The 22224-nt window shown below is 37.9% G+C and overlaps 1 protein-coding gene across 2 annotated transcripts in view; it reads right to left on the reverse strand.

Moving 5' to 3' along the window:
- The window catches only part of LOC135214887 (mitochondrial potassium channel ATP-binding subunit-like), a 109099-nt gene that overhangs the window by 37842 nt on the left and 49033 nt on the right, over positions 1 to 22224 (reverse strand). The window contains exons 1-9 of one of the 2 annotated variants that reach the window (XM_064249332.1): positions 15439 to 15641; positions 13462 to 13548; positions 12574 to 12646; positions 4834 to 4947; positions 4389 to 4571; positions 3985 to 4149; positions 3358 to 3503; positions 2586 to 2661; positions 815 to 955 (exon numbers count right to left, since the gene is read on the reverse strand). In XM_064249332.1, coding sequence (XP_064105402.1) covers positions 815 to 955; positions 2586 to 2661; positions 3358 to 3503; positions 3985 to 4149; positions 4389 to 4571; positions 4834 to 4947; positions 12574 to 12646; positions 13462 to 13520 — 957 coding nt within the window. In that variant the 5' untranslated portion in view covers positions 13521 to 13548; positions 15439 to 15641. Of the gene's footprint in view, positions 1 to 814; positions 956 to 2585; positions 2662 to 3357; positions 3504 to 3984; positions 4150 to 4388; positions 4572 to 4833; positions 4948 to 12573; positions 12647 to 13461; positions 13549 to 15438; positions 15642 to 22224 lie in introns of those variants that run through there. The other variant, XM_064249333.1, reaches the window with a different exon arrangement.

Raw genomic sequence — 22224 nt, forward strand, 5'->3', positions numbered from 1 at the left:
GAAATGTTTTTTAAAACAAATTTTAGTGGTAAATACTGTTGTCCCAAAACAAAGGGTACTTCAAAATTGTGTCCTTATCTAAGGACAAAATGAGGGAGCTACTGGCATGATTGTATTAATTATACTTGTATAATAAACAAGCCCTAGACAGGGGAAAGACGACAATCATAACAACAGAACAACAACTTAAAGTAATTAGCAGCAAAATCACTACACAATAAAATGCCAGGACAGAAACAAAGATCCAAAGGTAATGGGATGGAAGAATTCCTCCTCCTTCACCTATCAAGATTACGTGGTAATTTGTTGTAATGATAAGTCAAGGAATCATAGAATCTTCTAACCAAAGACATAGCACTCAAAATTTATCTACAAGTTGGTTTTCAATGTTCGTAAAGAAGCTGATCAATTTTAAAGAAATAAAATATGATGAACCCTTCTGTTTTCAAGCTGAACCCTTTATAAAGGCAATCAAAAGATCTAACACTAAACTAAATTTTCACAGAAATGAAAAATGGTGCAAGATTCAATGCTTGTAAAAAAGAGCATAACATATACGTATGTATTTAATGAATAGTAAGTGATTGACACAAAACTGCAAACACAGGAGAATGAATCCTGACAAACCTGTTTCCATACTTGAGGGATTAGGTGAAAGATGTAGAGGAGGGTTTCTCACAAAATTCTACTGTGGTATTGCCATCATCTATAATAAATGTGAGTACGAAGCTGACAGACATAAGGGTGTCTAATGTAATGGTTTTCTGTGAAAGGAATGCTCTGGAATACTAAATTATGCAAAATTTACACCAACCTGGTGCTGGGCTTGTCTGGATAATGAACGAAGAAGAGATCCAAGGGCTGTGCCAATACCAATGATAATTGGTATCACAACTGCAGTCATACCAGCCATTTTTGGTGAAATAAAGTATAATGATGTCCCACATCCTATAATCTGGAAAGACCAAAATGAAAAGGATAAATATACTTATGTAATAAATAAGAAATAGGCAAGCTAAAGAAAACAACCTTTAAAAAAAAAATGAACACAACTGCATGCATTCCTTGTTGTTATACACATTAGCTAACATTTGCCTCAGAGAAAGCTTAGGAGTACAACTTAGTAAATATCATATACAGTGGTCCCCCGTATTCGCGGGGGATGCATACCAGACCCCCCTGTGAATAGTTAGAACCCGCGAATGTTTGGAACCCCTATAAAAATGCTATAAACAGCCTATTTTGTTGGTTAAAACTCAAGAAAAACCACTAAAAATTTTCATACTTGGTTTTTTTAATAGTTTTATCACAAAAAGTGCATTTTATGATGAAATTGATAAAAAAAACCAGGAATTTGTGGATATTTCTCATAGAAAAATACCACGAATGCGCACATTTTCCGCGAATAATGCGGGGAAACGTTCCCGAGAGAAATCCACGAATGTGTGAGTCCGCGAATCCGGAGAACACGAATACTGGGGGACCACTGTATACACTAACATGGACTTGTCATTGTGAATAATTCCCATAATTTACTTCTGACTCTAGAAGCATGAATCAGAACCAATCTTAAAATCTCATGAAAAAAATATATTTCAACTGATTAAAAATCTGTAGGCACAGTTTATTATTATTCTACAAATGTCATTTAATATTAAACAACATTTGTAGCTTAACGTTTTCAAGTATAAAAAATGTCATGGTGTATGTGATAAAAATTATACAGTGATAGTATATGTGTCTTTGGAAATTAGTTGGCTGAGTGAACACTAGTATAGCCACTGACATACAAGGAAACCAATTTTTTTATTATAATGTAAATACTTCTGTTAAACATTTTTTATTATAAAAGAATGACAACTGCATGCAGTTTCTTGCAATGAGCCTTGCATGGCACACCACAGAGAGCACTAAAGGTTCTCTGATGTCTGCGTTGCTTACTGGCAGTTATTTTTCACTTTTAACCTCTTCTATCCTAACTGTTAACTTGTTTCATTATACCTTGCCAATTTTTTTGCTCAATGTTAAGAAGAAATCCTTGCGAAAGGGCCTATGAGAATATCAAAATGTAATTCAGATGTCTCATAGTAATCAAACTTAACAATAAATTAGATAAGTAAACAACAGGACAATAGTGTAAAATGGAAAAAGGAAAATCAAATTTATAAACGAAAGCTGAACATTACTAGAAATCAGATGAAAAAATAACGTCAACTCAAACGCAATCAGAAAGGAAAATGTAATATGTAAGGGGCACAATGTACAGTACAAAGACAAAATCACAAGATAGATTCAACATAACCAGGGATTAAAAGAGAAAGAAGAAACAAATATTACATTTTTAAATAATACTGATGCCAAACTCTTGTTATACATACTAAGAAAATCTGTAAAGAAATATACTTAAGTGTGCGGAACACAGCTTCTTTCAGATGATTTTTATATTCTTAAAATTACATTTTATTTTAAAGTAAAAGTCTCTCCAGTGTTTGAGTGAAAAACTTTTCACCAATGTGACATGACAAAGTATGATCAAACTTATAAGAGAATTATGGCACATCTGAAGTCCAAGCTAAGCAACGTACCTGAGTAACACTACGAAGACCTTGAGACATGCACATTTTGAATGAGCTCTTGAAGTCTTGAACATCACCACTCAGCCTAAAAATTAAAAACGGTGATATCAAACTTTAATTTGATGTTAGACGAGTCGGTACTAATTTGTTTTTTGTTTGCAACAGTGTTTCCAAACCTGTTACAGTGAATTTCCAAAAAGAAACAACACTCAAAAGTGTCACAGTGCAGTTATCTCCTGAGGAGATAAAAGTGAGATCCATATTCTTATCTGAAAAACAGACAGGTGGGTAAATATAAAAATGCAAAAAATAAGTTATGCATAAACAATAAAATATAAGAAACAAAAAGCCTACACGAGTTTCAATAACATAAATTCAAATTGGTCATAACTAAAATTACTGGATGACTATTTCATTGTGGTTTAGAGTGAAGGTTTTATTCAGAAATAACATGAAATTCTTTATCCATTAATTACTAAAAAGATAATATATGTTTCTATTCAAGTGGGAATGACTGGATGGTGAATGAGACATCTTGAGGCACAATTTCACAAAAAAATTTAAAATGCCATTTTTTACAGGATGCAATTTCATATATTAGAGAACATTTAGAACTTTTTTATTGGAGACCCTGACTGAGTTGCATGCAAGATTTTATTGCTTCAGTCAAGCACTGCTAACAAAGACATAGTTCATCCAAAAAACATGAATATTAGCTGTGTTTACAGTAACATCAAACTGAATGCTGAAACACAGAAGCCAAAAACCTGTTGAAGCTTACCTATTAACAAGCTCTCCAGTTTTATGTTCATCAAAAAACGACATATCTTGCTTTAAAAGGTTATTGAAAAGTTGCTGTCTAAGATCGTCAGCGAGGCCCTCACCCATTCTTGTCAGAAAGGTAATATACGAAAATGTGAAAAATGCCTGCAAAAAACAAATGAGAGTTCACATGAAAACAGCTTTAATAATAAAGAATGAAAAAGAAAGACTCCTGTCAAGAATGTCCTGTTCCAGGATTATCAACATGTCAATACAAAAAGTTATTTATTTGTAAGAAGACACTGATAATTAACAATTTTCAGAACTGAGGTATATTTTTCACAGATAGCATAATACTGTGCAATTATTCTCAAAATGTTATAAAAAAACAAAATTCATAAATACAACCAATTGTCTTACAATGCATATATGTACTGTATATACTATGTGTGTGTCAAAGAATCACAAGATTTTACTTTTGCATTACACAATTGTTTTGCAGTCTTCCCTCTGGAAACAGACTTTTCATGTGCTAAGAGTTTTAGTTGTTATGTCACAATTGTATGAGATTTTATGAATTCATTACAATGCCTACAACATCATGGTGGTGCTTTCAAAATAATAACAATCATGATGGAATAATTACCTGAGTAATGTAGTACTTGACCAATTTCACTGATGGAGTGTACACCTCTTCAAGGTAATTTTTACCTTCCCTTGCTCCTTCTTGAGTATAGCTAGCTAAAACATTCACAATTTCACCTAACAGCATAGGTACTTGGATATTTGCCAGTGCAACAATGAGAGCACTCTGAAAAGAAACATTTCTAACATGAAAATCTTACTGTTCATTAATAAGTACTTTACTTGCAATTGCCAAGCACTGTCCAGACATTATAATAAATTAAAATTGTTTTAAAACTGTTCTTTCATATCTAACAAACGATTTCAAGCTTTAGAAGCCATGGGACAAATTCCTAAAATTATAACCACATTCAAAAGTAGGCCCAACTTGAAATACTGAACCTGTCACTAAAAAATAAAATTTACCATCATAGCTGCCAAAAAGTAATGGAATTGTGGTTTAAGCAACTTCCAAAAGAATAACCAGTCAAATGGTGGATCTTTTGATTCAGAAATGCTTTCTGCTCCTTGAACCCTGTCATGGATTTCTACTGACACAGAAGAAGGACTGGTAGCTTTGCACTCAACAATGAATTGTGAACTCAGTCCCTGTAAAAGAGAAAGTCCAGGTTACAAACAGAAATATTGTAAAACATCAAAACAGGAAAACTAAACAAAAAAAATATCACTGAGGGAAATCACACAATTACATAATGCATACATAACAGTAAACCATTCCCTCAAAATTAATCTAAAGAGTGATAAAAAGTACTAAAATACACAATCTCTCAAACACAATCAGTTTATTGATAATAAATAGACCAAAATCCACTACATTACTGAAAAACTGTAATACACTTTTACCACATACCTTCACTCCAATCAGTGATCCTCCACCAATTGACAGTCTAAGAAGAAAAGATAAGGAACTGCCTTCCTTTGATGTTCCTTTTCTTTTAAGTGACTGTATTCCATACTTTTGTAACTGGAGAAATTAAAAAAAATAAACATGAAACAGAAGGTAAAATAATAAATCATTGTTCTCAAATTCACAAGAATAATGGTCCCTAAAATATGAATACAAATTTCTGACACGTGTTATAGGTTGAGTTAAAAATTTACAGTATACTTCATCAACAGGTAAGTGACAAAACTTAAAAAAAAAAAAATTAAAAATAACAAAAGAATTATTTACACCACAGTGTACTTTAAAACTGAAGAGTGTAGATGATCAAGGTATAAACACTGTGGAGCAATATGTTATTGTTATAATACAATTAAGTTTGTTCATACTTACCTGGCAGATATATATATAGCTGTATTCTCCGAAGTCCGACAGAATTTCAAAACTCGTGGCACACGCAGTGGGCGGCCAGGTGGTAGTACCCATTCCCGCCGCTGGGAGGCGGATATCAGGAACCATTCCCATTTTCTATTCATATTTTTATCAGTGCCACTGTCTCCTGAGGGGAGGTGGGTGGGCACTTAATTATATATATCTGCCAGGTAAATATGAACAAACTTAATTGTATTATAACAATAACATTTTGTTCATGAAACTTACCTGACAGATATATATATAGCTGAATCCCACCTTCGGATGGTGGGAAGAGACAGAATAGGATTTGTAGGAAACTTAAATTAAGTAGATGATGTACACCTTGGTTCCTCACCTGTTAGCAAAGTAGACTCTGTGATTACTGTCACTTAAGCCTGCTTGTGCTTAATCAGAGCTGCCAGCCAGGTGGAGACCTGTAGTGCTGGTGCGCTCTGGATGCTCTGTCAACTGGGACGTGACCTCGACGTGACAAGAGCATAGAGCCATACCTATGAGGGCAACGAAGCAACTGACCACCACCTGACCAACTATCCAAGACCCCCTGAACACTAAGCTAAGAGATGGGAGGTCTTCACCAAAGACTCACCACAACCAAAGAACACAACAACTAAAAACTAACCTAAACCTAACTAAGGGATAGGGAGAGAGCTACCTTCAGCCCCCAAGACTGTGTCTGCAGAAACGTATGGCCCAAGAGAACAACAGTCCTCGTATATCGTTCTCACATCTCTCAAGTAGTGTGAGGCGAATACTGAATTGCTCCTCCAGAAGGTGGCGTCAAGGATGTCCTTGATCGACATGTTCCTTTGGAAGGCAAGCGAGGTTGCGACAGCTCTGACCTCGTGAGCTTTCACTCGCAAGAGGCTCAAATCGGTCTTCTGGTAAGACGAATGAGCTTCCTTAATCACGTCCCTCAGAAAGAACGCCAAAGCATTCTTGGATAATGGTATATCGGGCCGTTTAACCGAACACCACAGATTATCTGAGGGACCTCGTACCTCCTTTGTCTTGTGGACATAAAACTTTAGAGCCCTGACAGGGCACAGGGCTCTCTCAGGTTCTTGGCCCACAAGGCTTGTCATACCCTTGATTTCAAAGCTCCTTGGCCAAGGGTTAGACGGGTTTTCATTCTTTGCTAAGAAAGTGGGACTCAAAGAGCAGACCGCATTGTCACCTTTGAAGCCCACTCGCTTACAAATGGCTTGAATTTCGCTAACTCTCTTCGCCGTCGCCAGAGCAGTTAGGAAAAGAGCCTTCTTCGTTAAGTTCCTAAGAGACGCTTCATGGAGAGGCTCGAAAGGACTCGACATCAACAGTCTAAGGACTAAATCTAAGTTCCAAGAAGGAGGCCTCGCCTGAGGTATCTTGGAAGTCTCAAATGATCTCAGGAGATCGTGAAGATCTCTGTTGTCAGTAAGGTCTAGGCCTCTGTGTCGGAAGACTGCTGACAGCATACTCTCATATCCCTTGATGGTCGGGACTGCCAGCTTCTGCACATTTCTTAAAAATAGCAGGAAATCGGCTATCTGGCTCACAGAGGTAGTGGAAGAGGAAATTCCCTCCTTTCTACACCATGCCCTGAAGGAAGCCCACTTCGACTGGTAAACAGCTCTCGAGGAAGTCCTCCTTGCGTTGGCGATCGCCTTCGCAGCTGCTTTAGAAAAACCTCTCGCTCTGGCCAACTTTTCGATAGTCTGAACGCAGTCAGACCCAGAGCGGAGAGGTTTCGGTGATATCTTGCGAAGTGGGGCTGTCTGAGTAGATCTTTCCTCCAGGGCAATGTCCTCGGAAAGTCTATGATGAAGGACATTACCTCCGTGAACCATTCCTTCGCGGGCCACATCGGGGCGATCAGGGTCAACCTCGTCCCCTCCGATGCCGCGAACTTCCTTACTACTTCCCCCATGATCTTGAATGGCGGGAAGGCATACAAGTCTAGGTTCGTCCAGTCCCAGAGCAGAGCGTCTATAGCGACTGCTCCCGGATCCAACACAGGGGAGCAATAAAGAGGCAACCTCTTCGTTCGTGATGTCGCAAATAGGTCGACTAACGGACGCCCCCACAGTCTCCAGAGCTCTCGACAGACGTCCTGGTGCAACGTCCATTCCGTCGGCAGGATCTGATCCTGTCGGCTGAGAAGGTCTGCTCTGACGTTCTGGACTCCTGCGTTAAATCTCGTCAGGATCCTGATCCGTCTCGCATCTGCCCACAGCAGAATCTCCCTCGCTAAGTAAAATAGAGGACGGGAGTGTGTACCTCCCTGATTCTTTAGGTACGCAAGGGCTGTGGTGTTGTCCGAGTTGACTTGGACCACTTTCTCTGCAACCTTTTGCTGGAAGAACTGTAGCGCCAGGAAAACCGCCGCTAGTTCCTTCACATTGATGTGCCAGGACACCTGTTCCCCCCTCCAGGTGCCTGACACTTCCTCCCCTCCTAGTGTTGCTCCCCATCCCAACACCGAGGCGTCGGAAAACAACACTAGGTCGGGGCTCAGAAGCTTTAGGGACAACCCCTCTCGAAACTTCCGAGGATCTAACCACCATCTTCGATGGTTCTTCACCGATTCGGTGATCAATAAGGTCGCATCCAGATCCTCTTTGACTCTCCATTCTTCTGCTAAGAAAACTGGAGAGGCCTGAGGAGTAAGTAGGCCTTCCTAGGGAAACAAACTTTTCCAGCGAGGAAATGGTCCCCAGCAGACTCATCCACTCCCTCGCCGAGCAAGCTTCCTTCACCAGGAAGGCCGAAACTCTCTCTAAGCCTTGTAGCTGTCATTCCTGGGACGGAAACGCTCGAAAAGCCACTGAATCCATCTGAATCCCCAGATACACGATGGACTGTGTTGGGGTCAGATGCGACTTTTCGAGGTTGACCAGAAGTCCCAGGGACCTCGCCAAGGCTAACGTGAAGTGAAGGTCCTTCAGACACCTTTCTTCTGACGATGCTCTGATAAGCCAATCGTCGAGATACAGGGACACTCTTATTCCTGCAGAATGTAACCATCTCGCTACGTTTTTCATGAGCATGGTAAATACCATCGGAGCCGTGCTTAAACCGAAACAAAGGGCTCGGAATTGCCAAACTTTGTCCCTTAACATAAACCTCAGAAACTTTCTTGAAAGAGGGTGGATAGGCACGTGAAAGTATGCGTCCTGTAGGTCCAAGGACACCATCCAGTCGCCCGGTCTTAAGGCTCCTAGAACCGACTGAGGCGTTTCCATCTTGAATTTTTTCTTTTCTATGAAAAGATTCAGGCTGCTTACGTCCAAGACTGGACGCCACCCCGACGACTGCTTTGGTACCAGGAAAAGTCTGTTGTAATATCCTGGTGACCCCAGGTCTAAGACCTGCTCCACCGCTCTTTTCTTGATCATTTGATCTAAAAGATCTAAAAGAACCTGATGTTTCTCCCCTTGATATGACGGGGAAAGATCTCTGGGAGTTGTGGATAGAGGAGGAGGGTCCACAAAGGGGATCTTGTACCCCTGTTCCACTATCTTGAGGGACCACGCATCTGTATCTCTCTCTCTCCACGCCCCCGCAAAGAACTTTAGCCTGGCTCCGACCGGCATCTGAAGGACTATCTTCTCACTTAGACGATTTAGGTTTGAAGGAACCTCTTCCTCTTGCAAGCCCTCTCCCTCGAGGAGCAGCTCTCGAGGGAGGAGCGCCACGAAAGGGTTTAACCTTCCTAGGAGGTCGTCCAAACGACGACGTGGTAGGGACTGCGGGACGTCTTGAAGACTGGGCCAAGAGGTCCTGGGTAGCCTTCTCTTGTAGGCTCACTGCCAGGTCCTTTACCATAGCCTGGGGGAAGAGATGGCTCGAAAGAGGTGCAAAGAGAAGCTCCGCTTTCTGCGATGAAGAAACAGACTTAGCTGTAAAATTGCAGAAAAGCGCTCTCTTCTTGAGAAAAGCAGTGCCGAAATGAGACACTAACTCTTCCGAACCATCCCTGACGGCCTTGTCCATGCAGGATAACACATTGGACAGCTCCCCAAGACTCAACGAGTCAGGACTCCTAGATTGAAGATCCAGGACTCCCAAGCACCAGTCTAGAAAGTTAAAGACTTCCAGGGTCCTTAACAGACCTTTCATGTGATGGTCAATCTCCGTTGGCGTCCACGAAATCTTAGCGGTCGATAAAAGAGACCTCTTCTGTGCATCGACCAGACTAGCAAAGTCCCCTTGGGAAGACGACGGGATCTTAACTCCTACTTCTCCTTTGGTCTCATACCAGATGCCGCCTTTCCCACTGAGTCTTGAAGGCGGAAGGGCGAAAGTCGACTTGCCCTGATCCTTCCGACGTTCCATCCAATCCTGCAACTTCTTGAACGCTCTCTTAGTGGACAAAGTTTTCATCTCCACAAACTCCGGAACCTTGCACGACTTCGATGACGAAAACTGAGAGGGTGGAGACTTGGGAGCTGCAGGCTGGAACTTCTCACCAAAAGAAGAGCGTAACAGTCGAACCAGCACCTTGTAATCGGACACCGACGAGACTGACGGCTGTTCCTCCTCAACTGAGTCCACCGGACTACTAAGCTCTCCTTCCTCCCGAAGAGGCAAAGGAGATTGAACCTCTGGAGAGGGCGTGCGCCCAACGGGTCTAGCCTTCAACAAAGGCTTTCGAGAATGACTAATATCAGCCTCTTCAAAGCGACCGACCTTCTGTCGATCCTTAGAGCTCGAAGAACGAAGAGCTTCTTGACCGCGCTGAGCGTCAAGAGAGGCTACTCTTACTCGCTCTCGAGGAGCGTCCTTACGCTTTCCGCTCAAGCGTCCAGCTTTCGCTTTCAAAGCGTCCTTCTGGGCGCTCTCGAAAGCCTTCTCAACAGGCAAAGCGTCAAGCAAAACATCCCGACGAGCGTCTTCAAAAGCGTCCTGCCGAGCGTCTTCAAAAGCGTCCTCCAAGGCGTCCTGACGCGCGGGCTGATCAGGACGTCGAGAGGGAAGAAAAGCGTCCTGTCCACGAGACTTCCTACCCGCATAACGAGAACAAGGAAGCTCCGAAGGAGAAGCAAGCGGAGACAGAGACGAACCTTTTGCATTCAATGCATCGATCATCCAACAAACAAACATGCCCCCTACACCCCATACATACTGTGTGGGGGTCTACCGATGATTTCGGTAGCCTCACCTTGCAATCACTCCTCACACACACTCTGAAGCTCACTGAACTTGATCCCGACATCACGTTCACAGAAAAGCCAATCCAAAATCAAAAAACAGTCCACTATCGCGTATGCCAATCCAACAATCCAGAGTCAAAACCAAAAGTCAATCCAGATACTTAGAAAGAGTCAAATCCAAAAATCCTGGGCGGAGGTCTGTAAACAGGTGTTTACCGACCAGCGACAGAAAAAATATGAATAGAAAATGGGAATGGTTCCTGATATCCGCCTCCCAGCGGCGGGAATGGGTACTACCACCTGGCCGCCCACTGCGTGTGCCGCGAGTTTTGAAATTCTGTCGGACTTCGGAGAATACAGCTATATATATATATCTGTCAGGTAAGTTTCATGAACAAACCAAGATTTAAGGGCATAGATGATGTGGTCACTTCCCATCACAAAACAGCTACTGAGCATCCAAGGTCTCACGGATCCCGAAAAACAAGGTACTTATGATTCATTTGATCACTCACAATATACACAATTAAAAGCTGTCCGATACCAACTGTCCTTGAAGAGGTTGTACTAGTAACAAAAACCTCAAAACTATGGGGGTTCCCTTGTTCATGCTTCATTCATTCATCGAAAATTTTTTAAAGGATTGACACGAGATATCATTATGTAACCAGTGCTATCATCTGCTGACATAGTTACGCATTAAACTAAGCACTACAAACTGGTAGCTTTCAATATGGAGAGATAATTGTTCTAACTTGTTTGATAAGAACTTTGCTGAAAGTCACAAAGATGCAAAATGTGTATGTAGATTGAAATGAATAATAATAAAATGATAATTGGGAAACCAAAATACAGAACACAATTCAAACTCATCTTTGGTAGATCAAGTTAAAATCCTAAATAATCTCCTCTAACTAACTTTACAATTCATTTGAGGAAAATACAAATTCTAAAATAATTAAATGCCTGGAATCTATTACAAAATTCAGCAACTACTTACTTCCATGAAAACCTCTAAAATGCTTATTGAAACAGATTTTAGTATTTAATCAAGGCTTTTATATAAAAATTTTAATTCAGATGTTAGTGGCCACATCATACATACATAATTCACTGGAAACTTGTCTTTGATTATTTGCAAGAGTCCAGAGATATAGTCCTGAACTAGAATAAGAAGTTTTCTAGGGTATATGTTGTTTTTAATTTGTCAGTAATGTATTGCAGTATAAAGAGGTTTAACTCTTTTTGCTGTTTTTGCTCATCCCAGAAGCAAAAAGTTGCTTGTTAGCCTATATAAAGATCATAAGAATATGTGAATCAGTCAGGGAGCTATGAGACCAAGCTACAGCAAAACTGCAACTTCATTATATAGCCAGCATCTCCAATCATTTTACAAAATAACATAATATTATCACCAAGTTCAAAGAAAAGAAATACAACAATGACTCTGTGTACTCATAAAATCTAACTGACACAGCAGAAAAAACCAAGTCCAATTTATTTTCGTTTTTACTCATGTAAAAGGACTCCTGGTCTGAATTTTACAACACAGATTCTGCCTGCTACATCTGGATTGCCTAACAAATAACAAGATCTTTTATGCTGGGTCTGTCTGGATATACTAATGTCAAAATTGACATGTCTCCAAAGAAAATTTTAGACAAAAAATGCAATGAAAGCAATGAGATAAGGCAGCAAATTAGCTGCAATGGGTTTTTCTTATCATTTTATCTCATGAGAGCATTTTAATAACTAGCAGCATGATGGTTTATCTACAAAATAACACTTTCAAAAACACACACTTACCAAGCCCTTCCATGCTGCAAAGAAACATGTTTAGGCTGTTTGGTACAGCAATCTACCTAATACAGTTAGTCATATTAGCAGCAAGCAACAAGTTCATGATAGCAACAATCCTTAAGGAATTAGTTATTACAGCTATTATGATCTAAATCAGCAGCATGCCCTGCCCCTATGCCAGTAACCTGGGAAGGCAAAGATAAAAAAAAATTTTCAAAGTTCTTTATTTATAACTATACCTTAATTCATGTTTGAGTACTCTGGTTCTTAAGTGTGCTTAACATAAAGACACAAGATATATCTAATTATCTCAGTAAAGAAGCAATAGCATAATACTTACGACTGGCTTCAAATTGAATAATTTCAGTTCACCTAAAATTGGATGACTCCATTGACAAGAAATATGCCTCAGTCTGAAATAAGTTCATAGAAATTTACCAATTATATCTCAAAATAATATAAAAATAATTCATAAGCATTAAATGCATAGTATGTAATTGGAAATCATAAAATTTCATATAAATTAGCCGAGTATGTCAGAGTAAGCAAGAGTATTTACTTTATGCATTAAATGTGTGATACTTGAGTAAACAAATCTCAAGCTTCAAGAAGATTTTAATAATTCTAAATACAGTGGACCCCTCATATTAATGGGGGATGGGTACTCTCGGTTGCCACGACCACACACCCTCACAAATAGCTAAAATGCACAGATACTTGGAACCCCTCTAAAAAGCTTAGAACTGCCTATTTTAATGGTTCAAACACAAACAACCCTCTAAAAATTCTTATACCTGAGTAGTTAAATAGTTTTATCAAAAACAGTGCATTTAGTCACAAAAATAATATGAAAATGCAGTAATTTATGAATATTTCTCTGCAAATAATGTATATAGTAGTATATGTTCCATAGAAAAATCTGCAAATAGGCAAGTCCGTGAATAATGAATCGGCAAATAGCAGGGGTTGACTGTACACAATTAATAAGCTACAAATCATCATCATCACCATTACTGTTTCTTAAACCAAATTTTCCCTGTATGGGGTTACATACATGAGAAATGAGGTCTCTCATCTTTCTTTGGTCTAACTAGCCCTCAAGTTGATCTTTGAGCACCTGGGCAACCACGAAAATACTAAAAAATCTTCACATAATTCTGTTTTCATATTTAGACCTAAACATAAATTGGCATACAAAGCTAACAAATCATTTTGACAAGAAACTTACCTCTGCCTTAAACTAGTGTGAGTTCTGGAAACTTTGGCTCCCCACATCAGCATACTCATCTTTAGGTTGATGCACGTTCGATATTGACTGTCAAAACAACATAAAGAATGTGTACTTTAATTTCTCATTGATATCAATACAAAATTTTTACAGTACATCCTTACTTTAGCTATTCTACAGTAGTACTTATGTGCATCTACAGTAGTTAACTATGAAATTAATATCCAGGTCAGGAAGAGCTATGAATTTCTCCTCAGTGAGTATTCTCCAACAGAGGAAGTCACCTGCATCCTTACTTAGCCAAGTTTGACCCCATGGAATGTATTCAGCACTTAGACTAGTTATTCATTAAAGAATTTCATATAAACTTATCCTTGCTTTCAACTATGAAAAGGTTGCATTAAATAAAATAAGTAATTTCTCACCAAGGCAGAATGAATTAGTACTACTAGTCAGTGATGACAACTTAGTCAATTTTTCTTTGTAAAACATAGTCTTTTCAATCTTTCCAATGTCTTGCAGCACCTCACCTCTCTTGCAACTTCCTAAGTAAATATGAAGGTATATTCTTATATTCTTTTCTTCACCCTAATTATGGCTTCATGTCTTCCACAACTGTTTCATCATCTTTATAACATGAAAACACCAAATTTCTTGTTTTCTAGATGAACCATATTTTTAGACTTGTCACACTTTTCACTCGCAGAGATTCAGTGTGAGAACTGCTGTCTTTCGATAAAGACCAAATGAGAAAAATCAATTATTACAAAAGTTTTATGATCAAATTATTTAACTTCAAATGCTCTTCATACTTGAAACATACCCTTTCTGGATGCTAACAAACTTAGTCCTATTGTTCCGATGTAAGTGAAAAATACTTGAGAACACTGAAAGTATTATGAATCAATAAATCATGAAAATGGGCAGGTAATAGTCATAACTGAACTTCCTGAAGACAGTTGGTCAGTCACAGCTAAAGAATGACAATGAATTATTCAAATTTTCCAAAGATACAAAAGCATCCTCAAAAGCTTGAGAAAAGTTGACCGGGATAAGTCAGGTAAGAGAAATGGCCATAAGTTGGCTAAGTTAGGAAAAGTTACAAAGGATGTACCCCTTTAATCACTAGTGATGCATTTACATGTTTTTTTTTTCTCTCAAGAATTTGCTCCTTGGGATTTTTGTGATTACACACATGAAGCATATACTTTGTCAGATTCCATTGGTGTCCTATAATTGCCAAACATAGGAGTATAAGACACACAAAAACAGGTGGTTAGCCACAACAAAAATGGTCAAAATTGCAAAAAGCATGAGCTAAGCATTCAGAAATATGAGATTATTAATGTCAGACAGAACTATAGTATTGGCAACTGTATATGCTATGATATCCTAATTTCTCCCCCAGGTTAAATTCTAGACATTTTAGGTAATGCTCTGCCATTCTGCAAGACTGACTATGAGGCCTAAAAGGAATTAGTACTGAGTATGACTAATTAGAAAAAAAAATTAAAGCATCCATCACTGGCTGATAGCAAGTGTCCTAGTTAAGAAGCTACTACAAAAGATGTCAACACAAGCACAGCCCTCATACAACAAAGAAAATAGTATTCTAAAGAAAATTTGGCTCACTAGGTGCACTATCTTGATTGCTACTGAATTATTTCCTTCCTATGGTAACATGTGAAGTTTTACTTATTTATTTTATCTATTTATTTATTTAGCTATTTATTTTGCTAGGCCTACTGTTTGTTTCCTAGAGAAAACAAAAAACCCGTTTCCCATTTTTGCTGAGGTTCCCCTGAATTGTTAGCTAACCTGTATAGCTAGCTGCCCCAACAACAATGTTCTAAACGATACAAGAACACAAGAGGTAAGCAGTCTGAAAAATAAACCTACACCTACGTAAGTCATGTGTGAGATTAATCGCCTTCTCATGTCAAGATATCTTATTTCAATAAATAAAATTGTTCGTACCAAAGATTCTCATGAAGTCCGGTTACAGCTGAAACGAATTTTCGTAGCTATAGGATGCCAATGAAACTGGAGTTGTTTCAGGAACTGTGCAGGATAACCGTCGACTCCGGACTACAGTAAACTGTCTTTATTTATCTCCGAGTTAATGGACATACGCAATACAAAACTATGCAGTCAGCTGTTCGGCAAGTAGGTCAGTAGTAGTAACTTGGAACGGCCAATATGTACCGGCTCTCCAAACTATGTGTCTTATTACACTTTATCTGACTTATAACAACTAACATTAACTGTATCTTAATTTTATTTATCAGGTTTTCATCACCGTCTGCTTTTTTTATGTTCTGTGCAATCTTATCATACCATCTATCTGGAAAACATGAAGTTTTCTGAGTAAAATGTCTATTCAGATGTAACATTAATTCACACTAATATTTCATTCTTCAACATAAATTCTTCCAAGGTTTCCTACGGTTTCCCCTTTCACGTAAGCATATAGTTTCGCCTCCTTGGTTTATGTTTTTCCTACGAATTCTTGAGGGAGCAGCAGAATCTAACAAATTTACTCTCTCTCTCTCTCTCTCTCTCTCTCTCTCTCTCTCTCTCTCTCTCTCTCTCTCTCTCTCTCTCTCTCTCTCTCTCTCTCTCTCTCTCTCTCTCTCATTTTCTTGTTCTTACAAGCTTCCGTCTATTTGTTTTATTATCTTGCCTGATTTTTTTAACAGTTCTTGCTAATTCCACTTTCAATAAATCATTTTAGTAGCAAAAATTTGCTTAATTAATTATTATTTCAAAAACAACTTTACAACTACCAAAACATAACTATAACAACTGCTGCTGAATTGATCTCAGAAAATAAAATGATACAAAATAAATTGCATTTAAGTAAGGGTTGAAGGTTTGACCCATAATTTTGGCAGGTGTAGGCTGTCAGCAGAAGAGGTTGACTGCCATAACAGGATGTCATATGAACTGCCTACGTAGCTGTTTAAGTAAATGTCATTTATATTGGACACATCCCGCGAACCCGGTATATGAGCTATCATCGAGAAAATTCTCGACACTACCAACCATTTTCAAGTTTCTATCTTATAGTTTATATCAAAATTGAAATCCTGTATTAGGTGACTATAATCGACGGCAAGACCTTCGAGAGTATCAAAATTTACTTTACATTTTCAATGCCATTTGCTGTGGCTTAATTTCAAAACACTGAATTGCAAATTATCGGCGTCTGGTCTCTGCTATGTGGCTATCGACGGAAGAATAATTACTTTATGTTATCTGTACAGTCCATGACCTTTTGCGTCATAAACACTTTGCTTGCTGGATCCCAACCTTATCCTTTAAAAAGCACAGTCTTCCAGATAAGCATTAAAACAAAATTGTGGGGGGGAAAAAATCTGGTATTTATGTCTAGTGGTGCACTTCTATAGGTGAAAAATGGTTGACGCAAGCCGCTAATCACAGAAAAAAAAATTACAAAACGGAAGCTGTCAGCTAAGTAATCGATAGGAAACACTCGACGTAATGCTTCTGTTGATACAAGGGGGAAAGGACGGAGTGGGCGAGGTATTCCTTGAAAAGTCGATTTACTCGTTGCATAAATACCTGTAGGATCGTGATAACATTTCCACGTGGAATATCCTCCTCGTCCTGCCCTCGGAATGACGTGTATATTGGCTTTAATTAATTTGCCGAGTATTATCCCTTCAAGGCGGGATTAACAACCTCTTCAAGTTCTCTCCCCTCTATTGGGACATATTACAGAATATATTAAACACTTGAGGCTTAATATCGCAGAATCTGATGAGATGCGTCACAGCCCTTCACAGTCTAACTTGAGCGCTGCTATGGCCACGAGTTTTCGGCTCTTGGTGGAAACCGAATTCAAATTCATTGGCACAGCTGTAAAATTATGCTGACGAAAATCAGGAGGCAACTTCAGGCTGCATTTACATATGTCAACTAACGTTCTCGAGGTTAGGAAAAATAAACAGATTCCAATCTGACGAAAATAAAGGCTCTTGTCAACAGCTTCTATATTACAAGAAGTCTCATATTAATTTTGAACTCTTAAGCTGCAATGACGTTCAGGAAAGGAATAGTTATTAATGAATACAGAGAACATGAGGTTTGGCAACGTGTGTTCTATAAATCTCAGCTAAAAATATGCTTCGAATATATCTAAACGAATACACACACACACACACACACACACACATATATATAATATATATATATCTATATATATATTATATTATATATATATATATATATATATATATTATTCGAGCTACAAATGTCCTTTAATATCTAATTCGCTCTACCTCGGAATTAATATATTTTCATTTTTTATGTAAACAGACGGGGCATTTTTAGTTGATAATAATTTCCTCTCGTGGGTTCGAACCACCGCCCAGCGGACACAGAAGAAATCAGAGGACGAAATTATTATCAACTTAAAAATTCCCCTTCCGTTTACATAAATGAAAATATATTCATTCCGAGGTAGAGCGAATTAGATATTAAAGGACATTTGTAGCTCGAACAATTTATATGAATCACGGTGATGTGATAATTATTCATATATATATATATATATATATATATATATATATATATATATATATATATATATATATATATATATATATATATATATATATATATATATATATATATATATAATAATTATTCCTACTTTAGGCTTAATCATAGTTTATGATTTGTTCGAATTGCTCTTCTCGTAATATAATGTTAAGCACTACTACATGAAAAGAAAATCATCTGCTGTAAAATTCTCTTTATGGACCATATAGTAGAACCGCATTTCTACACGTGCTTTTGCTTAAAGATATTGCAAACTGCTAAAGTGATTGACTGGTACAGGAAACGAATGGCAATTAGTTATAGAGCAAAAAGTGAATAGAATTATCAGCACATTAAAACAAATCCTCAACTGAACTTGTAAGTCTCAGTGCGATAAAGATAATAATCGTATGAACTGTGGCCTTGAAATCGAACACTAGATCGTATCAGTCATTCATGATATTATGAGAGCCCTTTTTTATCGTTTGTATAAAAAAAATTATTTGCACTTGGCCCCTTCCTTGAAGAAAAAAGAATAAGAACTATAGTTCTAATTCATGTACCTGTCTATAGATGCCGCGTATACATCAATTATTCAAGTATATGGCGTTTCATTAAGAGTGAGAAAATGAATACTAGGAATATAGATAGCATTAGGGCTCTGAGGAAAAGAACTATCTCATGGCCCAGTGTGATAGACACGTGGTTACGAGAATATGTTAATTAGATCTTCTCTCGAAGTAAGAGCGGAAGCAAAATGTGGACCCAATACAATTCCATTATAGCTCCACGCATCCTCTGAGGACGAAGGTCATTAATGCCTAAGGACTTAGCCGGTAAAAGACGTTCATTTTTCTTCCACGCAATTTGCTGCAACGCCTTATAAAACAAGCGTGACAGGTCAAGTTATTATTCCGAAGGCCGTGACGTCTATAAATCTATATCCATAAGGAATAAGGCCATGAGATGCAGAATCGATTCCAACGGCGGAGGAAGTTAACGAACGTTTTGCAATTTAAGCCTAAAACTTGAAATGAGTGGTATCCTAGGAGTCAAAATATCGGTTGCTATTAACCTATTAACAAGATCAGGGACCCGAAAAGTCCTTAGGGAGGCGCCTTCCTTTAGATCTAACGGCCCGGACGCTTATACCTTATATCACGAGCCTCGGTCGTGGTTGGTTAATCCTTGTGACGATGATGCAATCATTATTCCTTCGCAAGTCAAATACTTCGTTTAAGCTCGACGCTCAAAATAAAAAAAACCGAAGAATTTCTCATTTTCCGACGTCACGGTATTTACGGCAACACTGAGATTGACCCGTTGCCTTTCCTGTTTTTTTTTTTCCCCAGCTGGTGTATTTTTCCGTGAGTTGAAATGAATGAATTTTCACGACAATTAAACGTACGCAATAGAGTGAATGTGGGAGGTCTTTGCTATTTCAGACATTCAAAATACTTAAATTATGCTTTCTATATATGGTTCTATATGTTTTTGTTCTACACAAATCAGTTTGAGTATTGTTTTTTATTCGTCTGATTGTTGATGGCATTATTACCACAATTTGAATTTCGCTAAGTCTTAGTTAGTTATCGGGCTATTAATTTTATTTGCTTCTTTCGTTCTTGGTGATATTCTTGTGATTTCACTCTTTGTGTTTGTTACCAAACCTCTTTATGTGATAGTCTATCGATCGGCCAGATTCCCCATACGCATTACCATTATATTTATCACATTTTTCCACTTTGACCAATGAATCAGTTTACAAGGCTTTGGCCAGCCTACGTGCAATTAGGTATTTGTTTCTCTAGCCTTATGTCATCTATTTTCTTGCGTACTCGTTTAAATGTCTTGTTTATTTCCATCGCAACTTCCTTGTTCTCTGTTATTTTTGACCCGGCTATGTGTTCGTACGTTCTGTTTAATTTATTTTTCTGTCGATGTCACGTAATTACTTATAGATATTTTCCTTATAAATATTTCTCTTCACAACTTCTCTTTCTGCTTCTGCTTATTATTCGTCCCCTTATATCTGGAAAATATAATTAATTAATTCATCCTATGAAAAAGGATTAGCTTTCAGTGAACCTGCCTACTTTGTACGCGGAAGGAGATCAGATTATCAGATTTTTATTTGCCTGCATATGGCAACGATAAAGTACTACACGGAAAATACTATATGGAGGATAGTCTAAGTCGTTCTATGTATCCCTTTGGCTTTCTGCAAAATTCAACATGGCCGCTATTCACGTGACTCATGACATCGAAATTTTCTAAATATAAATTTTGAGATTACTACCACCACCGCCGCCGCCACCACCACTACTATTACCATTACTACTACTATTGCCATTAATACCAGCAATAATAATCCGACCTAAAACTAGGTTTAATAGTGGAATAAGGTTTTCCAGAAAACTAAGAGGGAGTTAAGGGGAAATCTTTGAGACAATCTGCTTCTTTTTAATAAAAAAAAAAAAGGAAGCAGATTAAGCCGAATCAATAGGTAGAAATCAACAAGGAGTGGAGACAAACCGGTGGAAATTCAGGTGGGTGTGCCACTTTAATTCTAATTTCTGGAGAGAGAGAGAGAGAGAGAGAGAGAGAGAGAGAGAGAGAGAGAGAGAGAGAGAGAGAGAGAGAGAGAGAGAGAGAGAGATTGCACTATTGTTTGTCTGCGAGAATGTCTGCATGTAGAATGTGTCCCCCAGTTCCTCTTTGTTTCCTCTATGGTAAATTTGCCAAGAATGATTTTCCCCTTTTATTGATGTTTGCTGATATTCCCAATGTGTGTTTATTTTTGAGAACTACATAATATTTGGCGAAGCAAAACAGCGGGAATTACGTAGGTTGATATCCTATTTATCTCGTTGCTCAGGGCGCTCTCTGTGGTACTTGTGTGTGTGTGTGTGTGTGTATATATATATATATATATATATATATATATATATATATATATATATATATATATATATATATATATATATATATATATATATATAATCTTATAATGTAAGTTTGGAATGCAATTATAATTGTGGTAATATGATTAATTCACATCAGAACTTGTGTATCATGTTATGAAATGTTTGTTTCTGTGTTCAGATTTCCCAAATTTAAAGATAACATGCCTTAAGTGATCCAACTTTTTATCTTGAAGTAACGTAAGTGCTTATATGTGAGCCTCTGTGAAGAGGGTTGTATTCCCACTTTGAGAATGTCTTAGCTAAGCTGATTTCTTTATCGGCGCAAACAAATGTAAGACCCCCCATGACGCATCGAGTTCTTTGAGAATATAGAGAGACTGCTTTGTCCGAGCAGAACTTGCTGTTTTTCACCCCCTTGAAAATAGATGCGTTAAGCTAGTTTTTTCTCATCGCGGTCGGGCCTGTGAAGGAACAAGAAAGCCTTATTCATAGCCATATGTGAACGCAGTCAAAGAGGCCCTGTATTAGCTATCCCTATCGAGATGACGTAATATGTTTTCATCTTGAACTAGATACTAATCGCCCATACGTTTATGGGGTGAGAGAACCTTTTTCATTGACTTTTGAGACTCGGCGGCGTGCGCTAGGGGGTGTAAGATTGCTCTCCCTCTCTCTCTCTCGCTCGCTCCGTTGCGAGGCTGTTTCAGTAACTTAACGTAACAAACTGGTCACTCATTTTTATATAATTCTTAGTAATATATGTGTTGTTTGTGGAATCTGAACATAGTATTATATCTATTGGTTTTTATGAAGGCGCCACGAAAATAGTGAAAAAAGTGTAAAATTGTAACAGGCCTTTTGATTGAAGCTGCAGCTGTGTATAAGTATTTTTACAAATGTTTTGAAGTGCACTTCGAGGTTTTATCATTTCTAAACATTTATCTTTTGCTTTGTTCTTTTGACATATCCCATTTTTATATGCTTAATGTTTGTACTGTCAATGCTTTAATTGTTTTCATATTATGCATTATGTTTTTCTGCATTGTCTTTATTTTGTTTAATTAGTTTGAATAATATTCTATTGTGTAAATTTTGAATCTTATACTTGTGAATTAACTTGCATTTAATTAAATTTATTTTCAAATTTAATTATTGCTTTATGATTTAATTTAATTAATTTTCTTGATAAATTTTGATTTAATTTTGCTTAATAATTAACTCAAGAATTAATTAAACTTTTGTTTTCAAGTAATAACAATTTCCCTGAGAT

The sequence above is a fragment of the Macrobrachium nipponense genome, chromosome 46 (genome assembly GCF_015104395.2).
Source record: "Macrobrachium nipponense isolate FS-2020 chromosome 46, ASM1510439v2, whole genome shotgun sequence".
Taxonomy (NCBI): Eukaryota; Metazoa; Arthropoda; class Malacostraca; order Decapoda; family Palaemonidae; genus Macrobrachium; species Macrobrachium nipponense.